This window comes from Strigops habroptila, chromosome 7 (assembly GCF_004027225.2).
Source record: "Strigops habroptila isolate Jane chromosome 7, bStrHab1.2.pri, whole genome shotgun sequence".
Classification (NCBI taxonomy): Eukaryota; Metazoa; Chordata; class Aves; order Psittaciformes; family Psittacidae; genus Strigops; species Strigops habroptila.
In genome coordinates, this window is record NC_044283.2 from 59,571,972 (window position 1) to 59,591,033 (window position 19,062).

The 19,062-nt window shown below is 41.8% G+C and overlaps 1 protein-coding gene across 5 annotated transcripts in view; it reads right to left on the reverse strand.

Annotated features, from left to right (window-relative positions):
* LIN54 (lin-54 DREAM MuvB core complex component) overlaps positions 1-19,041 on the reverse strand; it is a 40,370-nt gene extending 21,329 nt beyond the window's left edge. The window contains exons 1-2 of one of the 5 annotated variants that reach the window (XM_030491335.1): positions 18,800-19,041; positions 1,003-1,727 (exon numbers count right to left, since the gene is read on the reverse strand). In XM_030491335.1, the coding sequence (XP_030347195.1) occupies positions 1,003-1,692 (690 nt within the window). In that variant the 5' untranslated portion in view covers positions 1,693-1,727; positions 18,800-19,041. Of the gene's footprint in view, positions 1-1,002; positions 1,728-9,221; positions 9,754-18,185; positions 18,256-18,479; positions 18,592-18,799 lie in introns of those variants that run through there. The other 4 variants (XM_030491337.1, XM_030491336.1, XM_030491338.1 and 1 more) reach the window with 4 other exon arrangements.
* Positions 19,042-19,062: the final 21 nt, after the last annotated feature.

The window sequence follows — 19,062 nt, forward strand, 5'->3', positions numbered from 1 at the left end:
CAAAAAAAGGAAAAGGAAATTGGTTCAGGGATCATCTGCAGCTTTAAAACAAACCATCTTGAAAGTTGCTCACATTTGCTTGCCATGAAATACTAGTTGAGGAACTTACCATTTGGCTAATAACATGTTTAGAAGTTTGTCATTTTTCATGGGCAGCAAATTATTTTTTATAGGCATACTTAGAGTTTAATTTCTCACTTTGTTTAGACAGTAAAATAAATATTTTTCCATTATAACCTACATCAAGCTCTATTTTTCCCTTCACTTTCACAAGGTCTTATTTCTGCCTTACTGCCAACTAGAACAAAGACACTCACATTTAGTTCTGCCATATACCAGATGAAAATTGGACCCTTTGGGTCATAACTCAAGTCTTTTCAAAACATTTCCAGACCCCAGCAGGTTCTGTGAATTCAAATATCTCAAGATCCATGCCAGAGATTGGGGACAAGACCCTGAAGTGTCCATCCTACAATAGCATCTAGTCTATCAGTATCTAGTAACAAGCTTAACTAGATTTGAGACAGACAAGATTGACCTTTCTGTTCTTTTTCAAATGCTGGTAAGTTTTTTCAGAGAGTTTATTTAAACAAACTAAATGTAATACTAGAAGCTACTGTTTCATAACAGTAATGTAGTATACATTTTGAATAAAGAACAGGCATGTAGGGTTTAGTTCAGTCTTCCTGAAAGCATGTAGAAATTTTTTATAAAATTATAATAATAATAATGGGAAAATTCTCTTCAATTTACTCAATTTTCATAGCTCGCTTTCTCAAAGGCAAATCTTAAGTTTCTAGACAGTAGCTAGAGGTAAAGGGCATCAAATGGCAAATGCATCCACAGATGAAAGCATGGGCTAAGAGCAGCATTGTATTTGTTAATACAAGGAATAAACGCAACAGCTGAAAGCAACCACTTGTCAGTGCAGTGAAGGAAATGGACCACATCTGCAGCAACAAAATTGTTTTTAGTATGTTTCATCAGCACAACTCACTTTACCTGTACTGTTTTTAATTGCTGGGTCTGCAAAACAGAAGGCTGGGACGCAGTATTTACCAGCTGATTTCCTTGCGTCAAAGATGAGACACCAACAACAGGTTTCACTTCCGATCGACCTCCAATAACAACTTTGATCTGCTGGCCTTGTACCTTGGAGTCTCCACCTTGGGCTTGGGACACAGCCTTCTGTGCTTGTGGGAGCTGGTTGTGGGGTAATGCTAAAACAATAGGTTGGCCAGACTTGCCCAAAGTTGTTACAATTAGTTTTTGCCCATCTGGTTTAATATTCTGATTGCCTATTTTAATATCAGCGGTCTTGTTCAGAATAATTTGATTGGCTGATATAGTGACAGGGGTCTGAGCACCAAGTTTATGGAGGCCACTTGGAAAGGTAGGCTTTACTACTGCATTCACATCAGTTTTTGGGGTTGTGTTCACTGTCGTGTCGCCTGAGTGATTGCTGGGTGCGGTAACTGATTCTGTGGTGACTGTGGCTGTGGTTGTAGCTGCGGAGTCGCTGGTGGAGCTTATGCTCACTATTTCTTCCAGTTCTGTTTCCATGGGAATAGAGTCTCCCATTGGCGACGACACGATAACCGCCTCGATGCTGTCGTCTTCCACCAGAGTTATACCGGTGTCCATTATCTCCTCAGGGAGCAAGCTGTTGACTTCCGCTGAAACCACCTCCATTTTAGCAGTTGTGGCAGTGATGACCGGAGCAGGTACTGCAATATTTTAAACAGTTATTGGCTTCCAGAAAACATATATTTTCAAAGCTTTATGAATAATATTACCAAAGAAGAAAATACAGTAGGAGAAATTTTTTCAGACTAAAGGTATTCTGCATGCACAGGAGGGATATCATGGGAAAAAAAAAAAGTTATCAAAACATAACACATTCAGCTGAATTTACTCTCAGAACTTACATCAAACCTCTTCAACATCATCCGTAGCAATCAAATTAAGGCACTGACTTGTTGTGGATTACCAGTTCACTCTTGTCAACACAGTACACAGAGTAGTAATTGTGTCCACCCCGCCCCCAAGATACAGGCACCTTGTTCTCAGACATTTAAGCTTACTGAAACACAAAGCGAGAGCTAAACAGCTTTAAAATTCCAACAAATGATAAAGGCTTTTCTCATACATGTCAACACTGGTTGTCATGCAGGTTGTCTTGCCTCAAGAGGCTTCCTGTTGATATCTGATGTAATGGCATAATTTTTTTGGAAAATCCTCATTTTGGAAATCTCAGAAAAACAAACAACTGTCTAGTGATGCTTTAACACCCCCACAAGCTCAATCAACAGCCCTCCTACCCCAGGACCACACCAAATCCCTGCCCTTCCAAGATGAACAGGTAATTCCTCTATCCTGGCCATGAAAAGAGCAGCTCAACATTTTTTTCCTCAATACTCACAAGAAAAATATAATGCCTAACTGAATGAAATGTGTTCTAAACACAAACCAACAACCCCTCTGAAAGAAAACAGAGCTTTTAAAGCTGACCAAGTAAGAGTGACCTATTTTTTTATGTATATATATAAAAGCCCCTTTCAGCGAGATTCAAAGCCATAGTAACTTCCCACTTAAGAAAACTTAAAGACACTGCTGGAAATGGTCACATCTACCATTCCCACTAAAACTGTATAACTTTCAGAGGCTGAAAACTGACCAGCTCAATAAGGCGCTTTCCCCACTTGCTGATGCCATCAGCATACTTGGGCACTGGACAGGTGGGCACATTGTGTTGGTATGCGTACATATTCTTGAATACTCATTATAAGCTCAAGAGGACAAGATCCTTGCAAATTAAGTTTCCTACTTGCTAACAAACACAGAGCTGAGTTACTGGTACTTAGCAACATTTACAATTAAGGAACTGTGCCACTAAAAACACTGAATAAATGCTGAGGTGCCACTGACTGTCTGGAGTCATTGTGATTCCATTTTGCACAGCAGCTAACTACAGCTGTGTTTCACCCACGAGGTAGGAGGATGGGGGGAAAACCCTTCTATAATCTACCTAATTTCCATGCCAAGCTCAGGAGGCTGCCAATCAGTCCCTGTTTCTTGGCAGCCCATGGTCTTCCTGATCAGGAAGAGTGCCATCCTGATTCCCCTCTCCTCCAGGGTACAAGCCACATCATACTGCCATGATACTCAAGAAGCCAAGCTACGAAAGAAATCATCCAGATGACTGACAGTCAAACACACAGCTCGCTTATTGGCAGGCATTTAAAGATACAAAGTTATCTGATGTCACTGCCAGAAATACCTCCTTTGGAAAGCATTTGTCCCAAAGTAATGCCAGTACAGCTTGCAGCAATGCCAGGCCTAGTAACTAGCACTAGACAAAACAGTTTACTCCTAAGGACACACTGGTAATAGTACCGCGCTGCTCTCTAAGTCAAATTGGTGAAAGGCATATCAGATTTCACAGATTCTTAGTATATTTTAACAGTATGGCCACAAAGTATTTACATCTATTTAAATATATTATACAGTTCAACAGTTATTTATAGTCTTCATTCTTATGGTTACACAGCAGTAAATGGTTATTAAATACCTCTAGTTGAAAGGATATTTATATTAAAATGCACAGAGTCAGGGTTTTAAATAGCATTCAGACTTCAAACAAACCACTTCCAAGGCAGAATGCATAAGGAAAAGAAATACATTAATTACATCAAATCTGGAATAAGAACTTGACAAGTTAAAAGAAACATTATGGCCATCACATTGGAACATTTTATAGCTGTTAGATCTCATCATTTTACAGTTGGCTTCCAATAACGTATCCAGGCTCACATCATCAACAGCAGCAGCAAGAACTGCAACACAATCCACTTGTTCTGTTTCTTCATTGCATATTGGATATGACTGAAATAGATACATGAAGTGCAACAATGAAAATCTCATCCTAGCTATAGGACAGGCAGCTGCCAAAGGCAGCTTCAACATCCCTGCAGATTTGACTTCTATGTATTTAGCCAGGATTTCTCAACAGCTGCTGTTTTTTGTGAGGGCTTCCCCCCCACACCCTCCCAATACTTTTATACCAAACACACAGTTTCCATTTCTCCAGCTCCTCTACTAAAGTGATTTCCAACAGTAAAAGCATGCCAACCTCTTTTAAGATTCAAACAATTCTGAGATCTTTAAGACAGGGTAGAGAATTATTTTACCTATTAAAAAAAAAAAAACCAAAAAACTTGAAAGTTTCCTTCGCTTCAGCAACTCAGCTTTAAGTAAGAGCTCTACCTAGACCCCCCTAAAAAAGATGCATTACTAGGTGTTTACACTCATTTAGCTCAAAACCTGAAGAAAACCCAATCTAAACCAAGAAAGTGGATAAGCATATACCAGAGGGGGAACTCCCTCAAAATTCTAGGATCAGATTACTAAATAGAAAAATTTAGCCTACAAAATAATGGCCATACAACTACATTAAAAGCTCCAGAAGATATTCACATAATGAAGATTTGTTTAGAAAAAGACTAAGTTCCAGCATAGCTCAGGGCTCACAACCAGCTAAATGCATATAAAGAAGTCGGGGACTAAAGCATATTGTCAGCAAAGTCTTGGAGCAACAACTTTGAAAAATGGTAGGAGGAAGACAGGGATAAAAGCTCAGCTGAAGTGAAGCACCTCTGATCATCTTACCCACAGCACAGATCTCTGTATTTGATACTCACAAAGAATATACATATGCTGTCATAAAGGGCAAAAGGTGTTTATAAGGAAGAGGATAAAGAATGTCATTGTTATTGGCAAAAATACAGAATGGTATCTGACAGGTGCCTGTGAACTTTGATCTCTTTTTTCCTTTTCTGTCACTAGATGTCACTGCAGAATCTTTAAGAAACTAACACTGTTAAACTGTTGGGATTCATTATACCACCACCTTTGCTGATAAAATCCCACAAAGCAGCCACACTAAACAGGAAAAAAAAAAAAGTCAAAATAATCAATAAAGCATACTGATCTGCAAACAAGGAAGCAAAATGCAAGATATAACAATGCCTGTATTTTACAGTAAATAAATGCATCTTATTACATCTCCAGAAATGCCCCCATTTCACTAAGATAAGAACAGCTAACCTTCCAGTCCAAAACCATGAGCAGTTCGAGTGCAGCACTCACATGAGGATATGTTACAAAATCATCAGTGAAGCTATGTATGTACTGCAAGGAACACTCTTCAGGAATTCAGATTACACAGAAATAAGGCTGCTGAGACCAGCTTTACAGGATGGTCCGAGATGGTGCTGCACGTTAGCAAGATCATCACAATGAAGCAGTGGACCAAGGGACTTAGCACCATTTGTGGCCCCATTAGCAGTTCCCTTCCTGTTCTTTTCTTAGTACACAGCAGAGGCCTGGTGACACTCAACCATGGGAAGATTCTTGTATAACTTGACAGGTTTAAGAGCATTGGCCAGACCTGCCTCAAGTCATTAGCAATGTTAATTTTAAACTAAATTCTGAAGTGTCATTTTCACCAGAAAATATGTAAATCAAATCAGTAACAGCTTTTATATAAACACCTATCTCAAAGTGCAAAAACCACACCCCAAAATCAAAAGCCTCATAAATACATTAAGCCTGACACAGCCCCTAAACCAGCAGGGATTTCTTGGGATCAGTAAAACTGCTGCTGCAAGCTAAGCAATGCTAACTGGAAACCAAGTATCTTTGCTAGATACAGCAGCTAGTAGTTCTTTAAAGCTGAAGTAGATGCACACATTTAAGTGTAGCATTATCAAGGGCCAGAAAAGACACATACTTTCAAACTTCCTAAACTAAGAACAGCAAAAACCCGTAAAAAGAAATTAAAGAGGAATGATCAAACACCACATAAAAATCTGTACCCTGAAGAGCTCACCACTGGGGTGACTATCCAGGAGACAAATCACATGCACATGTAAAACTAGTTCTATATCACTAACCATGAGAAGATGGAATTGTGACCATATATTCATTATTACAAATTTCTTTCTGAGGAATATAATGCAGGATAGTTTTACAGCTTCAGAAAAACAGAAAGTCAGAATACTTGCATTAAGGGACTTCTGAGCATCTCCACACACCTTTTGTGCTGCAAAAGGCCAAGTCTTTTGCAAAGATCAGTAAAGTTAAGGCAACATTATCAGTCTTTAAGAGAATCAAGGTGTATGCTTAATAATTTGCAAAGTGCAAGGGAGAACACCAATAGTTATAATATCTCTCAAGGGATTTACAAAGTGGGAGGTTGGGGGGTAGGAGGGGGAAGAGGGAACTGGGTTAGATGAATGCCAGAAAGCGGTAGTGGACAACCGAACAAGTAACTGTCCGCTGAGTAAAACTGACTCTAAATGCGAATGTGTATGTGTGGGAACCAAAACACAGTATCGCCAGTTAGCCAATACAAAAGGGATAGCATTTGGCATTTCCTCTGCTGAGACAAAAATGTGGCACCAATATTTCTCTTCCAAATAAAGGTGGAAGGGGACTGTCGGCATGCTATAGCTCAGATTTGAGGATTTCAAAACTCAAAAATCCCACAATATTTGTATAAAGTTATATTCATAAATGATCATATTTCTCTTAACTAGTAAAGGTTTTAAAACCATCATTTATTTAATCCCTAAATCCATGCATCAGAACAAAGGCAAAAGCAGGAGGAAGTAGGGGAAATACAGAACGGATCCTTGATGATTTATCCAAGAAGGATGAGATGCTGTCAGCCATGTGGAATTAAAGCTGAGGTGCTTAAATGCTTTTCAAATTTTTCAGCTTCTGCTTATCTGCCCTCTCCAATAGTGGTGATATGTAAACTTGGGAAGGCTGTTGAGCTGAAAAAATCCGATTTTGGGGGTCTTAAGAGCTTAAGCAGTTTAAAATTACCAGGCCTTGAGTGGTTAGAAGCTGTCACAACAGAGAGTTCCAAGTACGATCCAGTGGGAACACTGCAGTACCAATTCATTTGCCTGCTCCCATTCCCCTTCCAAATATTCCGGCTTTTGGGATGGAGGAAAAAACCCAAACCCTCTTGCAATTATTCAAGCCTGGAACAGTTACTAAGCTTTCCACACTGCTATTGTTGACATACAACACTACAAAATATTGACAAGGACAGTTAAAACACGATGAGCCAAAAAACCCCCAGAGAGGAACAAAGAGATGATGTTCTTTGTAGGCATGCTGTAAAGAAAAACATAATCTTTCATTTATGTTTTCAACAATTTCTGCCCTATTGTCTTCAAAACAGAAATGTTTTACCAACATATTGATATGAAATACACTGCTGTCACCACAAAATCTTTAGTTGATCATACCCAAATCTTTAGAAGTGATACACGCTACATGACTGCATCTTCTTCCTTCACCACAACTGCTATTACAAATAAGCTTCAAGACTCTGCTATCCTGTGACCTGTAGCTGTTTTCTTCACATCAAAATTAATTGTCACGTACAAGGAATCACAGCATGCTATCACAGAAATTAGATTATAAGCACTGAATACAAAAGCAATTTTTATGATCAAATTAGCAAAGACCTTCAATATAGCACATCACCAAAATTCCCCACGAGTCACGGAGAACCTTTCAGGAAAAACAGAAGCAGGAGAGAGAGAGTTGAAAAGCCACAACTAAGTCCCTGATGAAAGCAGCACATCATGCAAACTGTAAATGGTTGAATTACATTACATAAACATGTGAGTGCATTACTTGCTAGAAAAAAAAACAACCAAACAGCAGCATTTTAAAACACTTAGATATCTAACTCCAGTTTGGACAACCCCCTTTTCACCACAAGAAAATATTACATTGCCCAAACACACCATTAATTACAAAACAAGTTTAGGAAAGAAGAACATTCTAGCTATTGTGAGGTATTGAGTAGTATTACTGAAAAAAACCCCAAACAAAAAACCCCACCACAAAACAAAACCCCAAACCCAACAAAACTCCAAGCACTCACCCAGAAACATTACTATCTAGAGAACTAAACTACTTAAAGGTCAAATTACTTTCCCATGCATGGCTCAGCTGTTACCTAGCTCTCACATGCTAGTTATACGTCCATTAAGTAGGGGGCAAAACCATACCATTTTACTAATATCTGTCTACTTTTCAAGCCACGTCTACATTTCGTTCACAGATACCCATCTCAATCATCAGTCAACACTTTCAGCATTTGCTATTTGTGATTCACAGCAAGCTGAAAACTTAGACTTCCGTGTCATTCTGAAGATGGAGTAGGATCAGCAAGCTGATGATAAATCTGCTTCTTGAGAACTACTTAGTGCCCTTTAAGGTCCTAATCCTCACCAGTGCTAAGTAAATTCCAGAATGTGCTGAAGAGCAAAGGCATTACTATTACGCGAACACTGCCTGCCAATCTAATAGTGCAACGTTCTGCAGAAGTAAAAAGAACATCAATATGTGTATATTTTTCAAGTGACTGGCATATCCAGGCTAAGAAGGTAGAAATAGAGAAGTGATTGGGATAGCCATTTGTGTTCCAATTACTAACGCATACATTCTGGTGACCACAGAAAGAGGTTCCATACACATCTCTTAAAAAGGAGTGTTGAAGGTCACTTTATCACGGTACAGTTAAAGTCTTAAATACTGCCTGTTTAGCACACATCTTACTTACAGCAACTTTCCATGAAAGAACTAGAAATAATATTAATTGCAGCAGAACATCTCAAAGCAGTTCAGTCTGCTTTCTGTAATTGGAAACAACGTTCTACTTTCAAGCAAGTCTCATGCAAACTAAAAATAAAATAGAAACAAAAAAATCAGAACATTTCCCTTTAGCCTTCCCCTTGGTTTGCATGTCCATTTCAGTCATTTTTCACAACATACAGTAGCACTAAAGCTGAAAACCAAAACTGCACTGGTGTTCTTACGATCATTAAACATACTCTGAAAGTGTTCACTGCTACAAACAATCCAATGTTTAGGTTTGTAGATTCCAGGGCCCTTACATTTAATGAAGCATTTCTAACCTTATGTTCTATGCAAAAACCGTGGTAAGACCAAAAGAAATAACGTGTAAAATTATTTTATTTTCTGCAGTTTAGGAGGCCAAAATTAAAGCATTAAGAATCTGAAGTTAAAATGATGTAGTGAACTTAGCTTGCCAAAAAAACCCCTAAACAAAAAAACCAACAAACCCCATGCCAAAACTCCCCCCCTCAACAAACTCTAAATTTGAAAAGTACTTATCACTAGGCCCAAGAAACACAGATTTTGGTCTTTTAAATATAGTTTGAAACAAAAGCCCTGCTTTCCAAATTCCAAATGCCTTTTGAATGTGGGGCTACTGAAGAATTCAGAACACACAGTGATATCACACCAAGAACACTCTTAAAAACAAGCACAAAACCTGCCATCATAGGCTTGATACTGAGTTCCCCACAGACTTTTGACAGGCGTTATCATATTGGCCACCTTCTAAGATTAGGCTTCCTGCCAGCAATTTCAGCAAGAGCGCATTTAAGCACTGTATTTTATGAGCAAAGGTTCATCACAACAGAATTGTAGCCTAGCAATTTTATTGAGACTCTGCAAATCAGGAAGCACAAAGATGATGAAGTGCATTACATGTACACTTCAGTAGTGCTGGCCAGTCAGAAGGTACAATACATGAAGTTCATTCTAACAAAAACACATGCAACACTTATTTCAGTGGGGTATTTCCTTTCCAAAACATATGCTAACATAGGACAGAAAAATGTTTTGTCCGAAAAACTTAATTCCTTATGCGGCTTATGCAAATATATGATTCTTTTTGAAAGTTAGAACAACATAGAGATGAAAAGCAGATAAAAATCTAAGACCATAAACTGTAACGCTTTCAGGGTAGTGCTGTCAAAGACTTGGACAGCAGTGAAAGCTATTATGGCCACTATTGCTTTTTAAACTTATCCTAGAAATCTAAATTGGCTTTTTTTATTTTTTTAGTCCAGTGGAGCATTTTAACAAAAGCAAAAATAGCTCAAACAGTTATATTGCAGTGATTTGCCAGAAACATGTGTCTAGCTGCAGATCGCAGCAGCTCTACTGGCCTTAAACACGGCAACACTTAACAAGAACAGAATATATTTACTTAGAGAAGGACTGAGCTTTAAATAAATAGGTCGCCTGCAGGCAAACTGTGACTTGGTGCAGATGCCAAAAAACACTATTACCCCCTTCCTCCTACTTTAATCTCTAGATAAAGCACCTCTGTATTCCTCTTGGGGAAAACTTATTTAAATAACCAGGGTTGTGCAATAGCTGACTGACTTTTGTGGAATGAAATTCCACATTAAGATTTTGAGTCAGGAGATCAATTCAATAGCAGAAATGGGAATCTCAGTGAAATCTTCATCACTGCTGCAGAATCATGTGGGCCACTTCAGATGCAGGCTTCTCAGACCTCTGAAGTGTCATTTATCTTAACAAAAAAGGTTGAAGAGCTTCTGAAACACAAACTGGTTAAGTTTCACTAGGTGTACATAAGAAAACCAACAGTTAAGCTTTTGGATAAACATATACACACACAAAAATCTTAGAGAGAACTAGCCAGAGAAGCATTTCAGTGACTAGGACACACATTATCCCTTACAACCTTTGTTTTCAATATCCTGTAAGTGACACAGACATATTTACTGTATCTTACTCTATTCCTATAGATGCTTTATTCCAGACAGCATACCAAGATCACCTAGAAGGAAGGGTTCTTTGCATGTACGCTCCATGCTGTTCACTACATCCCTTTCTGTCCTTAGAGGATACCCTTCCCAATTCGACGGCAAACATGCTCTCCCACCAGTTGGACAAGTCACCACCACACTGTCTGAGTTCAAATCAATCCAGAAAACTCATCTCATTCTCGGAATTAGTAAGAGAAGAAACAATTATATGCAAAGCCTTGAATGTGTTCCTGCATGAACAAAGTAGGGTTTTTTATAAGATCACCTAGCTTATAGCTTCCCTCTTTACTACATCTAAGACAAATTTGTATACTCAAAAGAAGCTTTTGTCAACTATCAATTTTTAATTTTGGGGATTGGACTTTAACAGTGTCATATACGATGGGACATTGAAGCTGACCTGTAGCTGTGGCAGGTTATCTGCTGTGACTCAGCTGCCCCAGTCAATCACTGTGCCATGTTAAAGTGCCACATACCCACAATGAGCTGGACATCCCTGAATCAGAGGTTGTCTCAACATCTCAGTAAGTTCCACCAGAATCCAGCTCAGGACATGCACTCAAACAGCTCTGTGTCAAACTGTACAGTCTGTCAAAACCAACAAAGCAGCTGCAATATAACTTATAAGTGACAACTTTCTGAAAAATGTATAGCATCTGCATTGCTGAGGGTAGTCTAGGTTCTTATTATCTGGACAACTAAGAGATAACTTTCTTCCAAAGACAAAGTTTATTTTGCAGACACAAACAAATATTAGAAGTAGAAGCAAATATAACAACTAGTGATAGCACTTGAGAATATTTGTTAAGAATCCAGAACAACCAAATTGTGAAAGCTTTCTATTCAATCTATGGCTTTTTGCTAACATGACACCAAAACTCACCTTCCCATTCAGAGAGAATGAGTTCTTCTTTTTCCCAGTAGTAACGGTAAAAACTCACAAGTAGCCTCCCTCTTTCATGTCTTCTGCTTCTCTCCTGGGAGAATCCTATGCAATTATTTTTTTTCTTCACAGGAAACAGAACTGGCAACCTTTGCTATCATTGTAGGTGATAAATTGACTACAGCCTTGTTGGTCCCTCTGCTACTGCCAGTTCACAGCACTGGCACCAGAACTATTCTTCGCAAGTGGAAAAAACCACCCTTCATTTAATGTTCCGGATATTAACCCAGCAAACAGAAGACTGAATATACTACATAAAAACTCAAGGCTCATGGTTCCCACAGATTCTTGACTGCTTGCTAGTCTAAGTGACAAAGAATACCTACCTATGCAAAGCAGAAACAAGCTACAGTTAAGAAAGGGAAGGTCAATTGTCTGCTTTAGATTATTTCAATGGGGAGGAGGCATATCTTAGAAACAAATAATTTTATTGGGTCATTTTACAACCAAAACAAAGAAAATACTAGTTCATTTCCTTGTTTGCTGCATTTTCCTATCCCTTTTTGCCAAGTACATACAAGCACACATCAACTATTCCAGAAAGCTGAAATTCAAAGATCAATGGCACAAAAACATAGGAAATGCAGTTCTTGAAGTCTTGACATTGGACATGTTCTCTCTCATTTGCTAGAAAAGTCTTCACAGAAGCAAACGCATACCCAAAATTCATCCTTTACTGCTGGCATATAATTAAATGAACGACCACAACTGCACACAGACAATCTTACTGTACTACAATTCTCCTAATTAACTGCCATTCTTCAATTTTGCTCCCATTTCAATAATGGGTAAAATAGTGTAATTCATTTTATGCATTACCCGTTTTTTTACTCTCTGACACTCTACATTTTGTCTCTAAAACTGAAACGTTTGTTTTGTTGTAAAACAAAGAATTACAAAATCACTCCACACTGATTTTTTTTTTTTTTTTTTTTAAACAGAGAGTCTTTTGTTTAAGCTTACTGAGTTGGAGAATGCCTTAAAAAAATACATGTCATGAAACCAAAAAAAACATTAATCCATAGGAAAGCTAAGCTCCACAAAATGGAAAAATTAATCACCTAAGACTGCAAACTCTCCATGTTTGAACATGTAATAGCAGAATGAAAGCAAATCACTTTAACACAGTAACAAAATATGCATGTGGAACACCAACAAAATAATTTCCACTCTCTTTCCCATTCTCTACAGAAGACAAGATACGGAGGCAGTTTGCCTGCATGCTTCCCAGAGGATCATGGTTCTAGGTTTATCATATACAATACCAATGGCAAACCATAGCAAGGAAAAAAGCCAACTGTACTCCGTCTTATCAAATGCTTCATAACTAGTGCAAGTATCCTGTCTTTTTCTCATCAGTCACAAGCAGTACTAAGAAAATACCAGGTGTTCTTTACTGCAAATGTAACCATCTATAGTTGCAAAATTCAAAGTAATAGTTCCCAAGGCAACCATAATTCGTTCAAGCAACACACACCATTCCCTTCCTGTTACTTCACATTCTGTTAAGGGAACACTCCCTATGTGATGCACCATACATACAACTGTGAACAGCATATCAGAGGAACAAGCAAGGTGTTTAATGTAACAGTTATCAAGTGATATGGACATGAGAGTTTTATATTACACAGTTAAAGTTTTAGGGTTTTGTTGGTGTTGGGGTTTTTTTTTGTTTGTTTCTACCCCATGGGAAGAAAAATTATGCTCATGTCACTACTGCCATGTTTATAATAGAGGTGCTAGCTGTTTTCTTTTTAAGAATGCTGCAGGGAAAAAAAACACAAAACCAAAACCCCAACCCAAAAAACCCCAACCAAACCAACCAACCACTTGCCCACATACCAGTTATGGGGAAATTCTTCTTCCCTTGGCAAGTTCGGGGTAATTTAAGCTTCTGTTATAATTGTTATAATTCTAAAAGGAAAACCACCAGCTAAGAAACTTTATCTGTCAAGCTGGTAATTACATACTAATAAAACAAGCACCTGCTAAGTTTTTTTCAGGATTCACTGTGAAAAACATCCTAGCAATATCTTTATTGCACTGTTATTTCAAAAAGCATCCTTTGCTACTTTGACCACTCTGTGCACATGATCAGCAGCATTACTTCCCTTATACTCCAATTCCGTGTACGTATTAAGCCAGCACTACAGCTAAAGCTCTCCTGTCCTCCTTTGGCATCTGCTTGTTCATTTCCATATAAACATTTTCACTTCTCCTTATGCTAGCAAACATTCATGTAGATGCAAAGGCAGCTCAGATGAAGGAACCAAGCTGGGTTAAAGCTAGCCAGCCAAACCAAACTGTGGGCTGTCACAGACTCATTTTCTCCACACTGCTGATGTTGGTGTTCAAGAAGAAAACTACTCCACAAAGTAGTGAGCAAATCCTGGTAGGTCAGTGTGCTGAGATATCTCAGTTCAAAGTCTATGAGCACCCAAACAGCACCAAGGAATCACACTACAGCCAACAATCCACCTGGGTCATAGTGCTGGAGAAACCCAGGAACCTCCCTCCCCTCCCAGCTTGGCATTTATACTCTCTGCAGAGAGGGAAGGGGAAGAGTACTACCAGCTCTCAGCGGTGGCAGAACACATCAGGCTATTTTGTGCTGATTCACTCCAACCTAGACATAAGCCAGGTTTGTTTTAATGCAGATCAGTCCTTAAATGTGGTCTATGTGTAGCTGCTTAAGTGCTTACAAAGCACAAGAGAAGAGGAAAGCATGGAAGTGGAAGAAGCTGCCAGGAAAGAGCGGAGCCATCTTCCTCACCAGCAAAGCAGTAACAAGCGCTCATGGGATTATAGCAATGCATAGCCACATCTTCTCCCAAATAAACGTGAGAGTAAAAATTAGGAAAAAACCATTGACAGCAAGTACAGAACTACAAAAGCCGTCAGAAAAGTTCTGCCCAGACACTTTAACTAGATTTTAAACCAGAAAGCTTTCACTTGCTTGCGGATTGTGTCTCCTGTTTCATTCAGAATTTTTGGGGGTAAGAGCAGATTAAAGTATGTAAGTAGACCCAAGATCAGTGGGAACTTTTTGATAAAAATGCTAAAAAAATACTCCAACACCAAAACAACCAACCATCAAAAGAACCCAAAAAACTTTTCACAGGAACAGATTCATCTAAAAACATTGCTAAAACAGTCTTCAGATAGGTTTTTGAGCCCATAGCAGAAACTGCTGTTACTCATGAAAGAAAACAACCCAGCCAGACCACAGAGATGGTTGAACTCGTATGACAGATCAGAGTGGAGCCCCAAACCAAGGACATAACCCTCATGTGGGTAGCAACACATTCAATTGCAGTAATATGGCTTGTAAAGAGGAATGACACACAAGTTGGAAGAGTTAATGAGCCACTAATCTACATCTGGATCTGGAACATGAGAAACCTGAACCTCTTGCATCATGTAGCTATGTGCCCCCATCACAGATCAAAGGATTATTCCAGCAGTCTTGCACAAGAAAAACTTCTATGTTTTCTAATGTTGTCAAGTGAGCAAGCCTAGTCACAGGCTGTACTGAAAACCACATGCTGCTGTGCTGGTTTTGGCTGGGATAGAGTTAATTTTCTTCACAGTAGCTGGTATGGTGGTATTTCTTGGATTTTTTGTACTGAAAACAGTCATGAAAATACAGGGATGTTTCAGTTATTGCTGAGCAGCGCTTACCCGGAGTCAAGATCTTTTCTGCTTCTCACATCACTCCACCAGGACAAAAAGCTGGGAGAGGACACAGCCAGGACAGCAGACCACAACTCACTAAAAGGATATTCCATACTACAGGATGTAATGTTCAGTATAAAAAGCTGGAGAAAGAAGGAGGAAGGCGGGAACGCTCAGTGTTATAGTGACTATGTTCCCAACTAACTGTTACATGTGATGGATCTTGCTTTCTTGGAGATGCCTGAACACCTGCCTGCTGATGGGAAGCAGTGAATGAATTCCCTGTTTTGCTCTGCTTGTGTGCAAGGCTTTTGCTTTACCTGTTAAACTGCCTTTATCTCAACCCGTGAGTTTTCTCATTTTCACTCTTCTGATTCTCTCCCCCCTCCCATGGGAGGAGCAAGTGGCTGTGTGGCACTTAGTTGCTGGCTGGGGTTAAACCATGACAGCTGCTTACCGGTTTTCTAAGCAACTGAGGAAACGAAGCCACTCAAACGTAGAGCCTGGCAAAATACAAGCCCTTGAATCAAGAGTTCAAGAAGTGTTTTACACTTCTTGTTGGGTGATCCTGCAGCTAATAATAATAATACCCCCCCCCCAAAAAAAAATCCAAAAACAAACCCACAACCTAACCCCCCCCCCAAAAAAAAACCTCACCAAAACCCCCCAACAGAACCAAAGAACAAACTCACCCAAACCCCTGAGACTGTCTCTTAGTTACTTGTTATGAAACCCACCACTGTAGCATACAAATTCCATAGGACATTCAGATGTCCTCCTAACAGTACGTGAAGTAAGAAAGGGTTAGCTCTATAGCACAGGAAGGGAACAGAAGCACAAGCAGACCAAGTGATAGATAAGGAAGGACAGTTCATTGCTGAAGCAAGAATCAAACCAGACACCTCCAATCTACCTTACTCTCTCCCCCCCCCCCACCTTATTTTTCTAACAAGTGTAAGGGAAAAGAATCTAAGAGGCTTTGACTGCTTTTCAAAACCAAAAAGAAATGATATCCCAACATATGAGACAACAATGTCTTTAAGGCTGAAATCTGACAGCACTCTTCACTGCCACGCTCCATTTTCCTGTGGTTAGCAGATACCAAACCTGAAACCAGTTAAAGCTTTTTGAGAATTCTAGCTGAACCATTCAGAGCATTCAGTTACAAACTGTCTGAGTTTGGACATCACAGAAGTATAAGCAAACCAAACAACAGATAGTTCTGGATACATGATCTGAACAATCAACCTCGCAAAACAAACTTTTAAAACTTACTGCGTTACACCAAGCACGAAGAACTTTTTAACCTGTTCAAGAATCTAGGCTGTATTTTCTAATACACTCTCCAAGCCAGCCTTTAAGACTGCTTGACCTACAGAGCAATACAGCCTTACATCTGCCTGTAGGTTGATATAAGTCTGTACAAAATATATAACCACTTGCCGACACATCTGTAAACTGGGTATCCTGAGGAATAAAAAAAAGACAAGTCTAACGCATTTTATTTTACCAAAGGATTCCCTTAACAGAACAAATACTCAGCTGATATCTTGCTATTCTTCTTGTTTCCAATAAGCCAAAAGCTATTGTGAATAAGCTAACCACACACACAAGACATTGCCTGTTAGTGCCAGCTTTATGTAAACATTGCAAAGAATATTCTAAATTACTTTTCTGTATTCAGCATTTTCTACAATAACTGCAATATATTTCAAGCAAGTCTTCAGAAGGATGAACCTATTGGAAGACCGTATAAATATCTGTTCTTTCTTCACTTGAAGTCTGAAGTCTGAGAGCTTTCCTCCTGTTCACAATCTTGTTCAATGCCACAGTGCTTTCCAGAACTCAAAACCTCCATCCCAAACATTACGTAATTAGTACACGATGTGCTTCAAAGTCAAGGCCACAAATAATTAGTAACACATTCTGATCGCCAATATACCTCATAATAAACAAGAGCGACGAAGACAGAAGCAGGGACTATCCCAAAAGACAGTCCAGCTAAATTCCCTTCAAACGCATCAGCTGCCCACAGCTGTCCTGCAGCACACTGAAGGCACAGGTACATCCTCGCACTTGGGCAAGTTAAGTAGCGTGGAAAACAGACCATGCCATTTTCACTGCACCCCGCTCTGCAAGCAGAGCCTGTGTGAGCATCCCCGCAGAGAAAGGCAGGTCGCCACCACCCTGGTCCAAGTCCAGAACAGCCCTGGCAGGTCCTCTAGGGGCAGCCTGGTCCCCTCCAACGACCCACACTGGCAAATCATAGAATTAGCTGGGTTGGAAAAGACCTTTAAGATCATCAAGTCTAACCATTACCCCAGCACTGCCAAGTCCACCACTAAACCATGTCACTAAGTGCCTCATCTGCACAGTTTATGAACACTTCCAGGGACGGTGACTCCACCACTGCACTGGGCAGCCTGTTCCAATGCCTGAACACCCTCTCGGTGAAGAAATTGTTCCTAATATCCACCCTAAACCTCCCCTGGTGCAGCTTGAGGCCGTTTCCTCTTGTCTTGTCACTTGTTACTTGGGAGCAGAGACCGACCCCACCTCACTCCATCCTCCTTTCAGGTAGTTGTAGAGAGCACAAATCTGTCGAGGAGAGAGTCTCCGGGCCTAAGCCAGCAGCTACTGCGTCCCGCCGCCGCCACAGCCGGGGACCTGGGAGCGCCCGGCCCCGCGGGCTCCCCCCCGTCCGACGCGGTGTCCCGTAGGCCAGAGGAGCTGGGGCCCGCCGGCCCCGGGCCCAGTGAGGCGAGCCCCAGCGGCCGCGACCGTTGGAATCGCGCGACGCCGGCAAGGGCCGCCGCCGCCCGCCCCGCCGCGATCATTCCCCCCGGCCGACCCCCGGGGCCTGGCCTCACCTCACCGGCGGGCGGGAGCCGCCGGGCGCCGCCAGCAGCCGCCACCGTATTTCGAAAGATCCGCCATTTTCACCCCGTCACCACCGGCCCCCGCGGCCCGCCCCCGCCGCACCTGCCCCCGCCGCCCCGCCCCGAGCTGCCCCACCGCCAAACACCGACCGCTTCCGGACCGGCAGGGAAGGCGGCGGGCTCCGCACGGACCCCCGGCCCGAGAAGGAAGCCTCGCCGTCGCCGTGTCCCGTCCCCCCCACCCCTCCCCGCCTCCGCCGCTCCCCGGGTCCGTTTTAGCCCCACCGCTCCGCCGCAGCTTTGGGTGCAGGTGATCTCAGCGAGCAGCGGTGATGAGACCCGCCGAGCGGGCATTCCCCGCGGTGGCGGGGCGACCGGAACGGCTGTCCCCGAAAGCCCGGGGAGGTCGGCGGGGCCGCCCGGGAGCCCGCCCCGCCGCAGGGAGCGCGCCCAGCGGGGCCGGGCCTGTGCCTTTCAGGCGCGAGACGGTTGTCAGCGCTTTGCCGCTCTCTCCCGGGCTTCGCCGCTGCCTCCCCGCCAGCGGGGCTGGGCCCCCACCCGCTTCTTCATCCTCCCGCCGCCGCTTTCCCGCCCCTCGCACTCACCGGGCGGGCGGGCGCTCTTCCTTCTCCTCCTCCTCCTCCGCCACTATTGCTACAGATGCTTCTCGCCGCCCGCTCTCCACGCCTTGCGCCGCCGCCGGTCCCCTCCCCTCCGCTACCGCGCCGGGCGGCCGTGGCGGCGGCAGCGGCCGGGACGAAGCCGCCGTGTTTGTTCAAAATCACGCGCCCCGCGCCATTCCCCCGCCGCATCCCATAATACTGCGCCGCGCCGCCCTGGCAACCGCCGGCGCGGCGCCCCGCCCCGC